This window comes from Pogona vitticeps, chromosome 6 (genome assembly GCF_051106095.1).
Source record: "Pogona vitticeps strain Pit_001003342236 chromosome 6, PviZW2.1, whole genome shotgun sequence".
NCBI classification, from domain to species: domain Eukaryota; kingdom Metazoa; phylum Chordata; class Lepidosauria; order Squamata; family Agamidae; genus Pogona; species Pogona vitticeps.
In genome coordinates this window covers 50,836,115-50,854,083 of record NC_135788.1, presented here as the reverse complement: position 1 = coordinate 50,854,083, position 17,969 = coordinate 50,836,115, and the positions used below count along the sequence as shown (strand labels likewise).

General features: G+C 39.3%; 1 protein-coding gene across 1 annotated transcript in view; it reads left to right on the top strand.

Moving 5' to 3' along the window:
• The first annotated feature begins 366 nt into the window (after positions 1-366).
• The window catches only part of NPHP3 (nephrocystin 3), a 47,350-nt gene continuing 29,747 nt past the window's right edge, over positions 367-17,969 (top strand). The window contains exons 1-9 of the mRNA XM_020804566.3: positions 367-1,801; positions 2,354-2,479; positions 2,765-2,915; positions 3,710-3,862; positions 4,961-5,094; positions 5,876-6,036; positions 8,858-9,005; positions 10,378-10,452; positions 12,223-12,402. Of these exons, the coding sequence (XP_020660225.3) occupies positions 1,448-1,801; positions 2,354-2,479; positions 2,765-2,915; positions 3,710-3,862; positions 4,961-5,094; positions 5,876-6,036; positions 8,858-9,005; positions 10,378-10,452; positions 12,223-12,402 (1,482 nt within the window). The 5' untranslated portion in view covers positions 367-1,447. The remainder of the gene's footprint in view (positions 1,802-2,353; positions 2,480-2,764; positions 2,916-3,709; positions 3,863-4,960; positions 5,095-5,875; positions 6,037-8,857; positions 9,006-10,377; positions 10,453-12,222; positions 12,403-17,969) is intronic.

Below are 17,969 nucleotides of genomic sequence, written 5' to 3'. Positions count from 1 at the left end.
TACAAGAGCAAAACTCAAAGGGGGAGGCAGGGGATCCTTCTCCCCTATGCTCTGCCAGCCCCCGATGACGCAGCAGAGGGAAGGAGGGACTGCCGTTTGGCTCCTCTTCCCCCTCAAATAAAGCCCGCTGGGTTGGGGGCTCCTTTCCCAACAGGCGGCGAAGCTCCACCGCCTTCTCTTTCTTCCCCATACTTTGCCCTCCTCTTCCCAGGCCGCTGCCTGAGCCAAGAGGGAAGGACCAAAGGTGCCACGTCAGCGCCTCCGTCCTTCCTTTTTCTCTCCCTGTTTGCCCTCCACGGGCAGCTTGGGCTGGGCTGGCCCCATGAGGAGGCGGTGGGCCCGCGGCGGGTGCTTCCTCGTCGCCGGCTCGCCCTAGTCCGCCTTGACGGTGAGAAAGCGGAGAGCCGCTTGCAAGGCTTTCCCGCCTTTGGGAGGCTTTCCGAAATACAGGAATCCCCGACCCACCGTTAGGGGAGGGACGAATCTCTGTTCTTTCCCCCTCCCCAGGAGTTTGCAGTGAACAAAAAGACAAGCAGACTAGGCAGTACCTACAACTTGGGGAAGGGACTAAGTTTTGGGAGAGTCGGAGGGCTTGCCGCCCTGATCGAAAGGATCCCTACACCCAGCCCTGTATGCCTGTTTACTCAATAGTGAGTCTCACTGAGTTTACTGAGACTTACTCCCAAGTGCGTTATGATGGAGACGCAGCCTTAATTTGTATTTGATTAGTTTTCAGTGTAATTGTGCCTCTATTCAAAAGCAAGTCTCACTGAATTCATTGGGACAACTCCCAGATAAGCATGTAACAGGACCGCTGTATGAAAGCAGCCTGTTCTGAGGGCCAGGATGGGCCACAGAAACCGATGATCGGTATTTTTGCCGTTTTTTCCAGTACATGTTAGTCAGTGAGCTAGAGCTAATTGACAGAGTTAGGAAGTAGTTTGTGGTAGTTATAGTGCCACCAAAATATGATATGAAGTTCTAGGTTGCAATTTTATCTATGCAGTTCAAAAGAATAGAAAGAACCAAGCTATTGACTATGTAGTGATTTTATATTTTTCATATGATCTGGGTTTTTTTTTTCAACATAAGGAGAATTCCAAAATAGCACCTGTGAACTGAAATATTGGCAGATTTTAAATTGTCCCCACTGATGATGCAAAACCTCTGAAAACTGATGATAAAGATTAAAATCCTGGCAATGGGACAGCTCTAAAGAGCAGACTAGCTGAAAGAGAACAGGAAGAATCTAATCTGTTACTAGTTTATTGGGATGAGAGGAAGAAGGAGGATGCAAGACCATGTGGCTGCTGCTGAGATTTTAGCTGTAGTTGTGGATCTTGGCCCATTTTTCTGAAAACCAGGAAATGCCCCATGCTTTGATGTGGCTGCTGAGTTAGGGTGTTCCACAAGAGGAGGTTGTATTGATGAGGAAACCTCTGGAACTATGGGAACGGCTTCCTCCATGGTGAACCCAATGGGCACTTTTGGGGAAGTGATCGAAGACACGTATGAGGGAGGTGGTGGTGAAGCCTGTGAAATCCCTGTGGAGGTGAAACCCAAAGCTCGCCTTCTGCGCAGTTCCTTCCGTCGCGTAGGTACATCACGGGCTGGAGGCCTTATTGGTGCCAGCTTCAAGTCCACAGCTTCAGTACAAGAACTGGAGTGTATGGCAGAGTATGAACGTCTGAAAAAAGAGTATGAGATCTTCCGCATCAGCAAGAACAATGAAGTGGCAGCGATGATGAAGAAAGAGGCTAAGCTGGACACGGAGAACAAGCGCCTGAGGGCAGAGTTACAGGTAAATGGGGAAGGGTGTGATGTTATGGGCTGGCATAAGGCAATGTAGACTATTGCTTACATGGTTATAAAAAAATTAACATGACTCTATCTGCTGTCTTTCCATTGTATGGAAACATAGGGCTTTCAGTTGGGTGAGGTGCTTGCCAATTCTGTCCTTGAGAGCTTCCAAGAATATTAGGGGGGTTAAGCAAAGAATTCTAAGTACCTCATCAAACTGCAGATTCCAGGTTTCCTAGGATGCAGTCATAGCTCTTACAGCAGCATCAAGTTTCTAAAACCTCATAATATAGATATGCTGTTACAATCCTGTAGTTGTTTACTCAACACAATCTTGTACACATCTACTGTACTTAGAAATATATCCCACTGAGTTCACTTGGGCTTAATAAGCAGTTGTAGGATTGCAGCAGAAATGAAATAAGGCCTGCAAAAGTTTACTGTAAGCTTCTCTTTTTTTTTTTTCTGACACTTAAAATGGTAGCAGTCAAACAATTGTGAATTAGAATTTTTTACTCCCAGGAGGGAAAAAATAACACTGTTTTTTTTTCAGGCACTTCAGAAAACGTATCAGAAAATACTCAGAGAGAAGGAGAGTGCTCTTGAGGCCAAATACCAAGCCATGGAAAGAGCGGCTACATTTGAACATGATCGGGATAAAGTCAAAAGGCAGTTCAAGGTAAATCACCTCTAATAGCAAATTCAGTTGTTGAACATCAGATACTGTGAAGTCAAAACAGAGAGGTACTGGCATGCTTGAGAAGGTCCCAGTGTTTGCAGATGTGGAAAAAATCTCCAGAAACAAATGATGAATTTTGTAATTACAAGGAGCGTGTTGATTTCAAATCAGCTTTAAAGGAATACACAGGATATTCTGTATACTTTAAAAAGAGCTGTGCACATTTTGTCTTTGTAAATTCTGGATGGTTTGAATTTTCCTATATTCAGTCTCTCTAATGTGTAGATTTTTAGAGAAACCAAAGAGAATGAAATTCAGGACTTACTGAGGGCCAAGCGAGACCTGGAAGCAAAACTGCAGAGGCTGCAGGCTCAAGGCATCCAAATATTTGATCCTGAAGAATCAGATTCAGATGACAGCTGTACTGAGGTGACTGGTAAGAAGTATGCATATGATTTTTGCTGGTCGTGTAAAGTATTGTGTAAATCCGTCAAGTACAAAATGGTCACAGAGCTATTAGCTGTTACTCATTGATTGTGTGTGGGAAAGCTGAGTGAGGGGGTGCGAGGAGGAAGGAGATTTATAATTTTAATGGTCCACTGCTGGAAAAGGAAAACAGGTTCATCCTCCACACTTCACATCTGTCCTGAATACTACTGTTCCAAAACATTCTTCTATAGTTTTTAAAGATCTGAAACAAGTGATGGGGAAATGGGGAAAAGAATGCAAAAATCACATTTGTTTTGCTCCTGACTTTCATCATGCTTGTGTGTTTCACTTACCAAATTATTAGTCATATACCTTGTCTTTCTTCCACTGAGGTCAAGATGGTATACATGTCCCCCTCTACTTTAACCTTTCAACAGCTTGTTGGGATGGGTAAGATTAATGCAGTATTGACCAGCCCAAGATCACTCCGTGAGTTTTGTGGCCTGGTAGGGACTAGAATTTGGATTTCCCAAGACCTAGACCAATAGCGTTCCTATGATACAATACTGGTTCATAGGACTAAACTTAAAGGGCCGAATATATTAAAAGAGTGTGGCTAAACTGGCAGTTTCCTTTTTGAGGTTTAGATTTGTTCTTCATCTAAATTGGGACCCCAGACTAGCTTCTTGTTGAGAATCTCTTTTCCAGTCCCCAAATTGTGTTTAGGATTATCAGCTTCTGCCCTCCACGGATTTGTTTATGTCTATGTGGTTTTCGCCTTGCCTTTGCTTTTCTTTTAAGCTACTGGAGCTCAGACTGAGTATTGGACAGGTGGAGCTTTGGGAAGTGAGCCATCTATGGGAAGTATGATGCAGCTTCAGCAGTCTTTTAGGGGACCTGAGTTTGCACACAGCTCCATAGATGTAGAAGGACCTTTTGCAAATGTCAATAGAGGTAAGGACGAATTCTGAGATTCATACTGTGGGGGGAAGGGGAACCTTCAGTAGGCTAAACCATAAAAAGAGTGCAAAGTGTGGAAGTTGCCAAGATACCTGATCAGACAAGAAGTGGAGGGCTTGGGTCTTAGGTCTGTAAGATCTGTGCATTGTCTTGAAATGGAAGAGGAGGAAGAAGACAATACTGTAAACAGTGAGATGTGGCTCATTAGATAAAGTGATAATATTTGATTTCACTTGTTGAGAGCCAGAAATTTGGGCATGATTGGTACTTCATCTTAGGCAGACTTGTTAGTCAGTGGAAAACAGAGCAACTGGGCAATCGTTGTACTGTCAAGACTGGAGATAATTCTAGATATTGCATTAAATGAAAGGAAGTCAATAATAGACAAATTGGTTAGTTTCATCTGTTGTGTAGAGGAATATATAGGCCAGTGAATAAAGAGCTAATAACAGTATTCTTTCTCTGAATCCAGAGTTGTATTTTTTAAAAAAATAAGTGGCAGAATCTTGGTAGATACAATGTGTGACTCAGTTTATAATACTTCTAGAAATGAAGTATTTCAGTCATTACTTCCAGAAATGACTGAAATATAGAAGTATCCTGTGAAAATACTGTAGGATCCTTGTATCTGCTGGATTGATATCCATAGTTTTGCATATATGCAGTCTTAAAATATTAAAAATAATAAATTTAAAATCCCAGAAACACATGTATATGTGGGTTGTTTGCCAGAAAAGGCCGCTAAGAGGGAACCGCAGACTATATTGTATAGGTAAATGCTGCCATTTCTCCTACTTGCCCACCAGCTTGAGGCGATACTGTCTATTGTCATCACCAGCCATCCTCGGTTATTGTCCTTACAGGTACAGGAGAGCCATGGGCCCAGCAGACTATAGGGTTTGCGGCTTTTGTTATCCACAGGGGAGGGGGGGGCTTGGAACCAATCCCCCATGGAAATAGGGGTCATATTGTATTCAGTTTTTCATTGTTCATATAAGTGAAAGCCTAATTATTTCTACAGATCAGCTTCGCACATCTGCAGATTAGCATTTTTGTTTTTGTATTTGCTTTCTGTTTGTGATTATTTTGCAGATGACTGGGATGCAGCTGTTGCCAGTTTACTGCAGGTCACTCCACTGTTTTCCCATTCTTTGTGGAGTAACACAGTAAGGGTATATCTTATCAAGACAGAGGAGACTCAGCAAGAAGTAGACATCTTCCTACATGTAAGGCAACTCAGATACAGTCTCTGAGTGCTTATATCAATATTGACAGCATTTATTCTGGTGCCATTGAAGGTGTGATGGATGGCATTAGAGCCTTTTCTGTTGTAACCATGGTTATGGAGTACTTGCCCAAAGGAGGCCTACCTGGTTCCATCACTGCCTAGCTTTTGTGTGGCCATATTTTGAAGGAAATCTTTTTGTTCTTTAATGTGAGTGGGATGAAATTAATTCAGCCTTATTGGTGTGAGATATGAGCTTGGTCCTTGCCCAACTAGATCTCAAGGGGGAGACAATCATGACTATTTCAAGGAGCCTTTGGGCCTTATGTGAGCTGCTCTGAAATTCTTGCTTCCTACTATATGTTAATTTTAATGCTAAATACCATAATTGCAGCTCTTTATATTTGGTGTTTTATGTTGTGAAACAAGCAGTGTTTTAAGACTGACTCTGAGCATGTTGTGAACCTATTTGAGTGTACGAGAGTGGCCAAAATCCTGTCACTTCATATAGCAGATCATACTAGAGTAAATCCATTGAACCAATGAGTATTTGGTGAGACAACTCCTCCGTAAGTCCTATGGATTCAAATGAACCTACTCTAAGTGCTAAGCAGCAGGATTTTGGCCAGGTGTTATGGATTCTTGTAAAGTTCTGATTCATATCCCAAATCCTGGTTCAGATCCTATGTGCACTATAAATAATGTTTTGTTTCTCTCAGCTTCGTTTTTGATTATTGTAATTGGGTGCATATAACAAACCCACATTTCTTCTCAATTTTCAGAAATACTCTCCAAAACTTCAGAAGTACTGTGAGACAATGGAATACTTCTTCCAAGTTGTTCATTTTCCAGTAGAGACTGAAATTTCTTTCCAGGCTGTTAGGAAGTGGGAAATTGAGAAGAGTTCTCTGGCTGTTTTGTTCTTACATCTAACTCTGCCAAGGTGAGTTAACAGCCTAGGGAGCCATTAAGTAAAAATTGGCTAGTGCAGTAATAGAACAGAATAATACTGTGAAATTGTATCTAAGGAAACCAATGAAAAATATCTTCCATCTTCTCTTATTTTAAATATACCGACCTTTCCTTTATACCTCAGGTTTTTCAGTATATAATTTTCAAAGCTCATCCTGAGTTTATCTAAGATTACTCTAACTATGAAGCTGTATCTGAAAGGAAAAACCTGCCTCTTTCTGCAACATAACATTTTAGTACTGGGATGTTTCGAAAGAGGGCTGGGCAACTATTGCTTTTGAGGTCCTGTCCATTTTTGTGTTCTTTTGACCCTCTCCTCTTAGAACATGTGAAACAGGGAGAATTGCTGTTCCCAGAAGCTTCAGTGAGACTACGTGTTCTCCTTTGAAGCGGATGTACACTCTGGTTTCTTTTGTCACTAAAAGCTCAAGACCAAACAGGTCTTTTTGCTACTTATGGTGCTCCTCTGGATACATGGAGTTGATCATTTCTGTTTTGACATCTAACAGTCATAGTAACAATATTTGAAGATGCCAAATGGAAATGAAAACATAAACTGATACTCCATAGTTCTACCGGATACTTGGTACAGTGGTGCCTCGTCTTATGAACTTAATCCGTTTCGGAAGATGGGTGTAAGTTGAAATGGCCGTAAGTCAAAACACCATTTCCCATTAAAATGCAATTAATCTGTTCCGTCTGAAGAAAAAAATCACAAAAAAATCACTGCAAGACCCATTGGAAACATGATGAATCCCTTCCGGCCAAAAAGGGGGGGGGAGAGAAAAGCAATCAAGCGTGCAAGACAGATGGAAATGGGGAAAAAGCAATGCAAAAAGCAAGCGAAGCAAGCAAGACAGATTGGAAATGGGGAAAGAGCAATGGAAACAGCAAGCGAAGCATGCAAGACAGATCAGAAATTGGGAAAAAGCAAAGCACCAACAAACAAACCCCCAAGACCCATTGGAAATGGGGGAAAAAACTCCAAAAAGCAATCAAACCCACCAAGACCCATCACAGCACAGAAACATAACCCCCCAGCCCAAAACCACGCTGCGAAAACACCCAGAACAGTTTTTAAAAAGCAGAAAGCAGCACCTTACCTTATCAGGCAGCCTCCTCCGATCGCACACTCTCTAACTGCTTGGGGACCTCTGCTCTAGATCCTCCCTGCCCTGGTGTGTGTGGGGAGGCATCCCCAGTGAGGCACAGAGGTGGGAGGCATGTTGCATAATTGTAATTGCATGAGCATGGAAGGTCTGGAGGTTAAGGAGGGGCTGAAGTCTGAACAGGACTTGTTAGATTACTTTCTAAAAAGTGATTAGTTAGAATTAGAAGTCCATGGTAGTTTGAATTAGAAGTTCTAAAAGTAGTTTGTTGCTGCTAATGTTAGTGTTAAATAGTTACTTGTAAATATTTATATTACCAATTAGTAAACATATAATTACTCCATAATTATAAAGGCAACATATTACAGTTACATTGGAAAAAGCAGGAAATTATCACTCATTGACTTATAATCATAATGTGATATACAATGGTGCCTCAACTTACGAACATCCCAACATGCGACCATTTCGAGTTACGACCAGCTCCGGATGTAAGATTTTGCTTCTACGGTGGTACCTCGACTTGAGAACATCCCTACATACGAATGATTCGAGTTAAGAACAGCTCCATTCACAAAATGTTGCTTCGACTTGAGAATGGTGCCTTGGCTTAAGAACCAAAAAAAGAAGAAGAAAAAACCTTTCCTGCCTTTTTTTGACCTAAGTTCACCTTAGGTCAAAAGAAGAAAAAATTATAAAAAATTTGCCCCCTAGTGGTAGATACGGATTAACCGGCTTTGCATTAGTTCCTATGGGAGTTAATGCTTCAATTTAAGAACAGCACCTTGATTTAAGAATGAAAAACAGCAGATTCGGATTAAATGGTTTTTAAGGCATTCCTATGGGAAATGGTGCTTTGATTTAGGAATGTTTTGATTTAAGAACGCAATCCCAATACAGATTAAGTTCTTAAGTTGAGGTGCCACTGTACTTGCGACTGGAGCTTCCACTTACAAACAGAAGAAGGCAGGGAATTCAAATTGCTAACTGTTGGTGGTGAAGAGGCTGCTTCTTTGTAGCTCTTTCTCCCCAGCGGTTAGACAGTGTGGGATTAGAGGATGCCTCGGACTGTCTGGTAATGTGCTGCTTTCTACTTTTTAAAAACTGTTCTGGGTGGGTTTTGCAGTGTGGTTTTGGGCTGGGTGATAGGATTATGTTTTTATGCTGTGATGGGTCTTGCAGGGTTTGTTTGCTTTTGGGGGCTTCCCCACCCTTTCCAATGCTTGCAGGGTTTGTTTTTCTCCTCCCCCCCCCATTTCCGATGGGTCTTGCACGGTTTGTTTGCTTTTTTCCCATTTCTGAAGGGTCTTGCATGGTTTGCTTTTCGCTTTGCTTTTTTTGCATTTCCAAAGAGTCTTGCATGGTTTGTTTGCTTTTCTTTTTTCTTTTTCCCTTCGACAGGAATGGATTAATTGTATTTCCAATGGGTCTTGCAGTGGGTTTTTTTCTCACATTTGTAATAGTTTCCACAGGGGGGAGGGGGAGGAAAGGGTTTGAAAAAATTGTTTGTTAAGAAAAGTAGATTTTTTCATCCTCAGTTTTTAAAAACACATTGTTTGCTTCAGAATCCTTGATCTTTTGGATTGGAACTTCTGTAGAAACATATGTCCTTGGGGCTGATGTTCATTGCACTGTTTACTGCAGCAGAATAGTGTAGCACAAGAATGCTGATTTCCAATATAGCTTTCTTCTGGATGAATGTGAAGAAGCCTTTCTGAAGAACCCTGAAGGGAAGCCCCGGCTTATCTACCACCGAGTGGGAGATGGACAAGTCAGTTCAGATTCTGCGGAGCAGTTAATTGAGCAGGTTCATTATGTTAACAAAGCCAAGGTAATAAGAAATTACCCAAGGTTGGTACATTTACCACAACTGGTTTTCTTCTTGTCTTGTAGTAGTGCACTTGTAAAAGTAAATATAGCCTTAAAAGAAATTGTACTTTGCGCCCTTTTTACATTTCGTGGAGGATGCTGTCAGCCAACGGATTTGTGCACAGTTAAGCAACTGGATGCTGCCTGGGGGCTTTGAGGAGTTGTAGTTCAACTCATCTGGAGGGCAGCAGTTTGGGGAAGGCTCTCAGATAACTCAACAGATACTTTGACTCCACTATGTAAGGACTATAGTGCCAGACATGGTTAGGAGAGGTTGTTCTGGAAAAGGGAAAAACCACATCTAGTCTAAAGTGGAATGGAAACTGTATTTTGATAAAAAGCAATATGACAGATTATCTAGGCCACCTCCCAATGTTACTGGAGTAAAGGTCCCTTTATCTGTAGCCAGCAAAGCCACAGATGACCTATGTCAGGGGTCTCCAGACTACGGCCCGCGGGCCACATCCGGCCCGCCTTGCTGTTTTATCCGGCCTGTTCCCTTCAGCCTGTGCACGCATGGGGGCAGGCGGGTGTGTATGCGTGCATCTGGGTGCGTGGGCAGACATCCAGGTGGGCGGGATTGCATGTGGGCAGGCGGGTGGATGTCTGGGTGGGCAGGGGTGCATAGAGGTGTTTGGGTGGGCATGTATGCACGTTCCTTTGGCCCTCAAAATTGTGGAAAATACACGGCGTGGTCCTCACTCTGAAAAGTTTGGAGACTCTGATCTAAATTGTAGTCAGCTAACATTTTGTCTTCCCCTATTCTGATCTAGGCTTTTCAGGAATTCAGATATTGGCAAGGAGAATAGTATAGTGCACTGGTTTTCATTATCAATATGTTTAATTTTTTTAAAAAAAGATACAAGTTTTAATATGCATGAGATTTTTAGACTTTCCTAATTCTTTATTTTGGGAGTTCTGCCTGGCATATAGATACTTATAGATAAATGTGGCTCATCTGGGAGAAAGGCCAAAGTTGGATGGCTGTGTAACTTCCTCAGGCCTAGGTTCCTGTTCAGAAAGGAAGCTGCTTCATTGCTAGCTGAGAGGTTCATTTTTGAACAGGAAACTAGGTTTGGCTAGGCCACAATGCCTTTTCATCTTTGGCCTTTCTCACAGGTGGAGCACATTTAGCTGTCTGCAGGTGTCTATATGTCAGGTGGAACTCCTAGCATGGAGAATTGTGGGATTTGTAGTTGAAATAAATCCCTAAATCCCTTGCCTAGGTTTTAATAGAAGATCTTTAGAAGTACCAGCTTCTTAAGTTTACATCTGTATGTAGATACACTTTTTTCCAGAATATCACCTCCCAGTTTCTTCTCCCTCATTTCCAGATCATCAGGCATTCAGGAGGTCCAGAAGAGGGAGCGTTTGAAGTTTATAATTATGTGGAAAAGACCATAAAACAGGTATTTTCTCAAAGGCCTCCACTTTGAGAGTCAAGCATATGGTGGGAAAACAACATATGACTCTAATCTATACAAACAATAAAATATGTATATTTTCACTGTAGCTCATTTAACATGAGGTTTTGTTTTTATTTTTGTTTAGCTATGTAGAGCCATTTTAAACAATATGCTTTTCGGTGTATGTCTAAGATGCTTCAGGTATTTATGTGAAAATGTAAATTAGACATAGAAATAGCATGAATGTGTTTGCAAGCAATTATGTCTTACATGTGACATTGACAATGCCAGCTTTATGCTTACCCTTGGTAACAAACATACATTTACTTATAAATGTGTGAAGAGCCATTCTTTTATTATATATTCTGAAAAATATACAGAATACAGTACAGATTCAAATGTATTCTGTACTTCACCTACATGTTACTCAAGAATGAGTGACCAAATAGATCATGGGAAGTGGGACTGCAGATGTCCTTGGACTGCAGCCAACATAGCCAATAGGGAGGGAGAATAGGAGCTGCTGTTTAACACCTGGGGGGGGGGGGCTCATCCAGAAGGTTTCTTTTTGGATTCCGAGCCACTATTTTAAAGATTTTTCAACTCACTGCTCCTGTTGCCTGGTGATTGCTGTTAGCACAGTCGAAAGGCATAATTTACAAGCTGCTGTTGCTCTCCACTTGCACTGGGAGTTTAAAATGCCAACCACTTACCTTTTTTAAAAAAAATCTGGTGTACACTGTGAGACCAGTAGAGTTCGCTCTGGGAGTATGATCAGCTAGCAACTCAGAAATTCCATAAGGGTGAACACAATCTGGAAGCAGTCCATTGTGGTTTTCAAGATGATGACTTGTTGAGAGTGAGGAGATACTCTTGACTTTGTTGTTTATATCAAACAGGAAGGCTGATCAGGATAAAAGTGGAAATATTGATGGATGGATGTAAACTACCTATTCCTGAGCAGAAAGCTTTTTGAGCTATCAGAATATGGAAACGTTAGGGCTTAATTTCAGTTTCAGTTCACTTGTGTGTGTGTGGTGTCTACTGCTTGATTCAGAGGTTAACAGGAATCCTTCATTTCTGATATCCCGTCAAGCTATGGGAAACATGAGGCTTCTGCACACACACTTTCTTTCTTCTCATTCACATGTCAGACACTAGTCGATCATGGTACAAATGCAGGGAGAACTTCACCTCGTCTTTACAGGATGCAGTGCCACCACTACTGAGCTCATGGTTCCCCAGTGATGCCAGAAGATTTGGTCTAAAGATTGATTTCCGGTTTTAAATTAGCCACTTAAACGCACTGTAGTTTCTTTAAACTGTGGTGTCCAAGGAAAAGCTGCAGTCTGAAAAAAGCAGTATGATCCTACCATGTTCACTGAGATTGGATTTCACAGAGTCTGTGGTTTGTTTAAAATCAGAATCTCCTTCCAATCTCCTCCTCGTAGTCTCCAAAACGAAGGGGGAAGTGTGTGTACCCTAAGCTAGCTGTGTCTCATTTTCATAGTAGAATACCATTGCTCGCTACTAGGACTGTACTGGTCCCATGCATTGTCCTGTAGCCCATGAATTGCTAATAAAGGATTGTGCTGTTGAGTCTTGTCTTGTGTGTTGTCTTCTGTCTCAGTATCATAGTTCATGATTTCACATCTGAGACTTGGAGGCTAGGCTTTGGGGCAGGTCTGAGCTTCAGTTTCTTGCTCTTTGGCTGCTTCTTAACAAGGAGCCACTCACCGCCTCTTCATAGTATTTGTTTGTATCTCCCCTCAGGACATATTGGGTTGTGAAATCACACAACCAGAAGAGAAAGATGCAACAGATAGTAGTGAAGCCTCTGCTTCTGAAGAGGAGATTTTTGGGGACGTCCTGTGGGATGCGCATGATGAACAAGAACAGATGGAGGCTTTCCAGCAGGCTTCCAACTCGACTTGTGAGCTTGGATTTGAGAAGGTGAGTTCATTTCCCTCCTTCAGGCAAAGAAGTGTTTATGTCTGTTTCCCTTTCCTTTGCATGAAAGCTGCCACTCTGCAGAAAGAGCAGTGTTTCAGAACAGTCCTGGAGGTTTTCAGTCCTTAGGCTGAAGGAGGCCATATGTGTTAAGCAGATGACACACTTGGTTCTGGGACAAACGCCAAAAGTGTCTTCTTAACATCTTGTAGATAGGATCCTTGCTTCTCTTTTTGTGGGAGAAATGTCTTGATACTGTTCCAGCATGTTCTCGGCCTCTAGCTACTGAAATGTTCTTGTTTAATCGTTAATTTGTGTCTGACTCTTTGTCTGCCACTGCCTCCTGGAATTTGGTCAAATTCATGTTGGTAGCTTCGGTGACACTGCCCAACCATCTCGTCCTCTGTCGTCCCCTTCGCCTCTTGCCTTCACACTTTCCTAACATCAAGGTCTTTTCCAAGGACTCTTTTCTTCTCATGAGATGGCCAAAGTACTGGAGCCTCAGCTTCAGGATCTGTCCTTCCAGTGAGCACTCAGGGTTGATTTCCTTCAGAATTGATAGGTTTGATCTCCTTGCAGTCCAGGGGACTCTCAAGAGCTTCCTCCAACACCACAATTCAAAAGCATCAATTGTTCGGCAGACAGTCTTCTTTATGGTCCAGCTACTGAAATAGCAGGGCATATTTCTTTAAGTATAAAAGCATGTCTCTTAAATCTGTGCTACTCCTATGTAGAGAGATTTCCAGCCCCTTCACTGATTCTTGCTAATTTGGGGGGGGGGCAGATAAATTTTTATTTATTCATTTTTATAACCATAACATAAACATAAACATAAAGTACACAAACCAAAATACAATTTAACCGTGCTCCCCACCACCAAAAATGGGACCTCTTGCTGTAATCTTCTTCCTCCAGCTATGTTCTTCTTCTTTTATTGTCCTCTTCTCCAGAACTGCATTGATTCTTGATTTGGACTTTCCCTTTTCCTCTTGTTAACACATATTCCAAAAATTTGCCCCATATTTCATAAAAATTATTCTTTTTCAACTCTCCTTTCTTAACCTTTAAATTACAAGTTAGTTTATCAGTATTCCATATTTCATTATACCAGTCATCGATTTGAAATTCAGATTTTGATTTCCATTGTCTAGCTATTATCAGTCCAGCTGCTGTTAATAAATTGATTATCAATTCTTTAGTCATCTTATCATATTTCACATTCTCAAATATTGATAACAAAGCAATCTCAGAATTAAATTATATTTCTTTTTCCCATATGTTGTTTAATTCTTTAAAAATTAGTTTCCAAAATCTATGTAATTTTTCACATTCCCACCACATACGAAAGTATGTACCAATTTCTTTCTCACATTTCCAACAGACATTCGGATAACTAGCATTACTTTTATTTAATTTTGTTGGTGTTAAATACCATCTTAGACCCAGTTTTAAAAAGTTTTCCTTTATTCTCACTGACATAAATCTTAAAACCCTCATTTCCATATCTTCCTCGATTCTTTCTCATTTATTCTTTTTCTAATGTCTTGTTCCCACACTATCTTCAATCCTTCTTTCGCTTTTTTCTTCCTCTAAATCAAGAAATCCATAAATTTTACTCACTGTATCCTTTACTGAATCAGTCATCTGAATATCTTCATATGATAATAAGAATTGTTCATACTTTGTGCATTCTCTACCTTTGTTATATTTCTTTACCCATTCATTAGTCCATCTTTCTAACTGTATATAATTCAACCATGAAATATTCTTATTCTGAAGGATTTGTTTCATTTGATCTATCAATCTCATTTTATACAACCAATCTTTCAATCTAATCACTTTTTTCTTTAAATAATTCCACATACACCTTTATATTAACAGGAAAATTCTCTATTTCCGCCACTGATGCAAGTGGAGAGTTAAATGGACATAAGTTCTTTCTATATTTATATCATATGTTTAACATTGTCTTTAAAAATGGGTTATTAATTTCACTTATTTTATATTTCTTAACTATACCAAATACACATTTTTCAATATATACCTGTAATTCTGATGATTCCATTTTCCACCAAATTAACCTTTCTGGGTTGTATATAATTTCTCCAATAAACCTCAACTGATTTGCCAAATAATAATTTTTTATATTTGGTAAACCTATACCACATTTTTTGTTGTTTTATACCAATAATTTTTATTTATTCTAGGTCTCTTCCTTTCATTACAATATTTTTTAATCATTTCTTGCCAAAATTTCAAATCCTCCTCTGTTAACTGTATTGGTAACATTCTAAATAAAAAATTAAATTTTGGTAAAATTTTCATTTTTATCAATGTAATCCTTCCAAACCAAGAAAGTTTAAAATTACTATATTCCTGTAATTTCTTTTTAGTTACTTCCTTTAATTTATTATAATTATATTCCTTCATTTTTTGAATGTTTTTTTTTTACTAAATCTATACCTAAGTATTTAACTGATTTATATATCTTAAAGTCATGTTTCTCAACAAACCTTTCTTATTCTGATTTATTATGATTAAACAACATTACAGTGGTGCCTCGCTAGACAGTTACCCTGCTAGACATTTTTGCTAGACATTGACTTTTTGCGATTGCTATAGCGATTTGCAAAACAGTGATTCTTGTGGGGGAATTTCGCTGGACAATGTTTGGTCCGTGCTTCGCATACCAATTTTCGCTAGACAACAATTTTGACAGCTCCCTCCGCGCTCGCAAAACGGGTGTTTTTGGGAACTATGCTTCGCAAGACAGCTATTTAAACAGCTGATCGGCAGTTTGCAAAGCAGCTTTCCTATGGCCGATCTTCGCTAGACAACGATGATTCTTCCCCATTGGAACGCATTAAACAGGTTTCAATGCATTCCAGTAGGGAAATGCTTTTTGCTAGACAATGATTTAGCTAAACAGCGATTTCAGTGGAACGGATTATCATCGTCTAGCGAGGCACCACTGTATTTCAGATTTTTGCCAATTTACACGTCGTCCAGTTATTTTTCCAAAGTTTTCCAAATGAATTTTAATTCTGTCTATACTTTCTAATGGGTTTTTTACTGTCAATAAGGAATCATCAGCAAATAAATTAATCTTTATTTTATTATTTTCCCCCATACCTTCAATTAAATCGTCATTCCTTATTACATTTGCTAACATTTCAATAATCAAACAGAACAGAACTGGAGAAAGAGGACAACCTTGTCTGGTGCCTCGGCCTAGAGCTACCTGTTCTGTCATGCTATCATTAACTATTACTACAGAGGTATTCTTCACATATAATTGGTCTATTATCCCCCTAAATTTCTTTCCAAAACCCCAGCCCTTTAACAAAATCTTTAATGTTGGCCATTCTACACAATCAAATGCCTTGAATATGTCTAGTGATAAAATACCTGCCTTTGATTTATCTTTTTCTATATTATATATAATATTCAAGACCCTCCTAGTTAAATTCTCCATTTGTCTGCCCTTTAAAAACCCATTCTGATCCTCTTTAATATATTTTTAATAAACTTGTTCATTTTATTTGCCAGGATTGCAGTAAATATCTTTGTCTGTTAAATCTTTATTGGGTTTTTGAATAAGAGTTATTAATTAATGCTTCCAAGAATCTGGTATTTTCTGTCCTTCCAATATCTCATTATAGAGCATTTTTAACTTTGTTGTTGTTTGTTGTTGTTTAGTTGTTTAGTTGTGTCTGACTCTTTGTGACCCCAGAGCATGCCAGGCCCTCCTGTCTTCCACTGTCTCCCAGAGTTGGGTTAAATTCATGTTGGTTGATTTAAAAGTTTTATAGTATTCTGATCCCATTCCGTCAAAACCTGGAGTTTTACTATTTTTTAGTTTATTAATAATCTCTATAATCTCTTCAGCTTTCATCTCTTTGTTTAAGTCTCTTTTATCATTCTCTGTTTACTCTTAACATTTTCCTTAATATAATTTTCTATATCTTCTTTCGATGCACTGTTCCCTTTATATAAATTTTGATAGAATTCCTGTAGTATCTTTAATTTTTCCTTCATTAGGCTACAGTTCTTTACCGTTTTATCTTTAATCACTCCAATAATATTTTTGATCTTTTAGTTTGAACTATTCTAGCTAGAAGCTTTGAATTTTATTACTATATTCAAAAAATTCCTCTTAGCATATATCAAGTCCCTCTGAACCGTTTCTAACTCTACACTTTCTAATTCCTTTCTTTTAGCTTGACTCTCCAGTAATTTTTTATTATCTCTATCTATAAAATACTTACTTTCTAAATCTTTTAATGATTCTTCTTTTTTTATATTTTCTTCTCTCGATTTTTTAATCTACAGGAATCTCTTATTGCAATGCCTCTCATAACTACTTTTACCTCTGTGTGCTGAAAAATATGGGAGTCTATTCTCCATCTCCTAGCTTCTCTATAGTCCTTCTTTACTTTCATCTCCATCACCCTCAACACATGATCCATTATTTTTATCACATTAATATTTCTATCTACTACTTTTGAAAATAAATTTTGCAATATGAACATAAAATCTATTCTAGAACAACTATTATGTACAGAAGAATAATAAGTGAACCTTCCTTCATCCCCCTTCAGTTCTCTCCATATGTCTTTTAAATCTGTAGTTTTTAACATCTTACTCAAGAGGGTACTTCTTTTATTCAACTCATCTGTTTTACATACAGATTTATCCTTTACCTTATCCAGAACCATGTTGAAATCCCCTGCCATAATCACATATCTTTTCCTAACCTTATCCATCTCTTTGATCACAGTTTTATAAAATTCTCCTTGATTCATATTTGGTGCATAGACATTTACTAATGTATAACCTTCTTCCGCCATTTGAACTTGAATTATCAAATATCTACCATTGCTATTTTTTATTACTTCTTTTGGCACAAATTCACAATGTTTGGATATTAATGTTGCTACATCTTTAGATATAGAGGTCCCAAATGTTTTTTTCATAAATGCTTATATTTTGTAATTTCAATTCAATAACTCCATCCTTTAATTGATGTGTCTCTTGTAGATAAATAATGTCAACCTTACTTTTCTTCAATAACAAATCTATCCCCCTTCTCTTTATTACAGACCCTTGGCCTTTCACATTTAAAGTCACTACCCTTATGTTTTTCCCCATATCCGTTCCATATTTTGTCTCTTATTCAGTCCTTTGGGTATCCCACGAAACAAAAACACCTAAAAAATAAATTCACCTACATCTATTTTCCTGTCCCTAACTTCCTTCCCTACATATACAGTAAACTCTTTTCCTCCCTCCCGTTTCCCCGTGTCTCACTAGAGTTTGATGCAAGCTCTGGGAGGGAGGGAGACGCCACCCACACCAGTTTGGGCCCCAGCCAAATCTTCATCCCTGTTTCACCCCACCCCATATCTGTCTGTCTGTCTGTCTGTCTGTCTGTCTGTCTGTCTGTCTGTCTATTAATGCCTTCCCTTCTTTCATTTAACATTTTTATTTATATCCTGAACTATTAACTTCTCTTCTCCTTTCTACAACCCCAACCTCATCAAACAAACAAAAACAATAACACAAAAAAC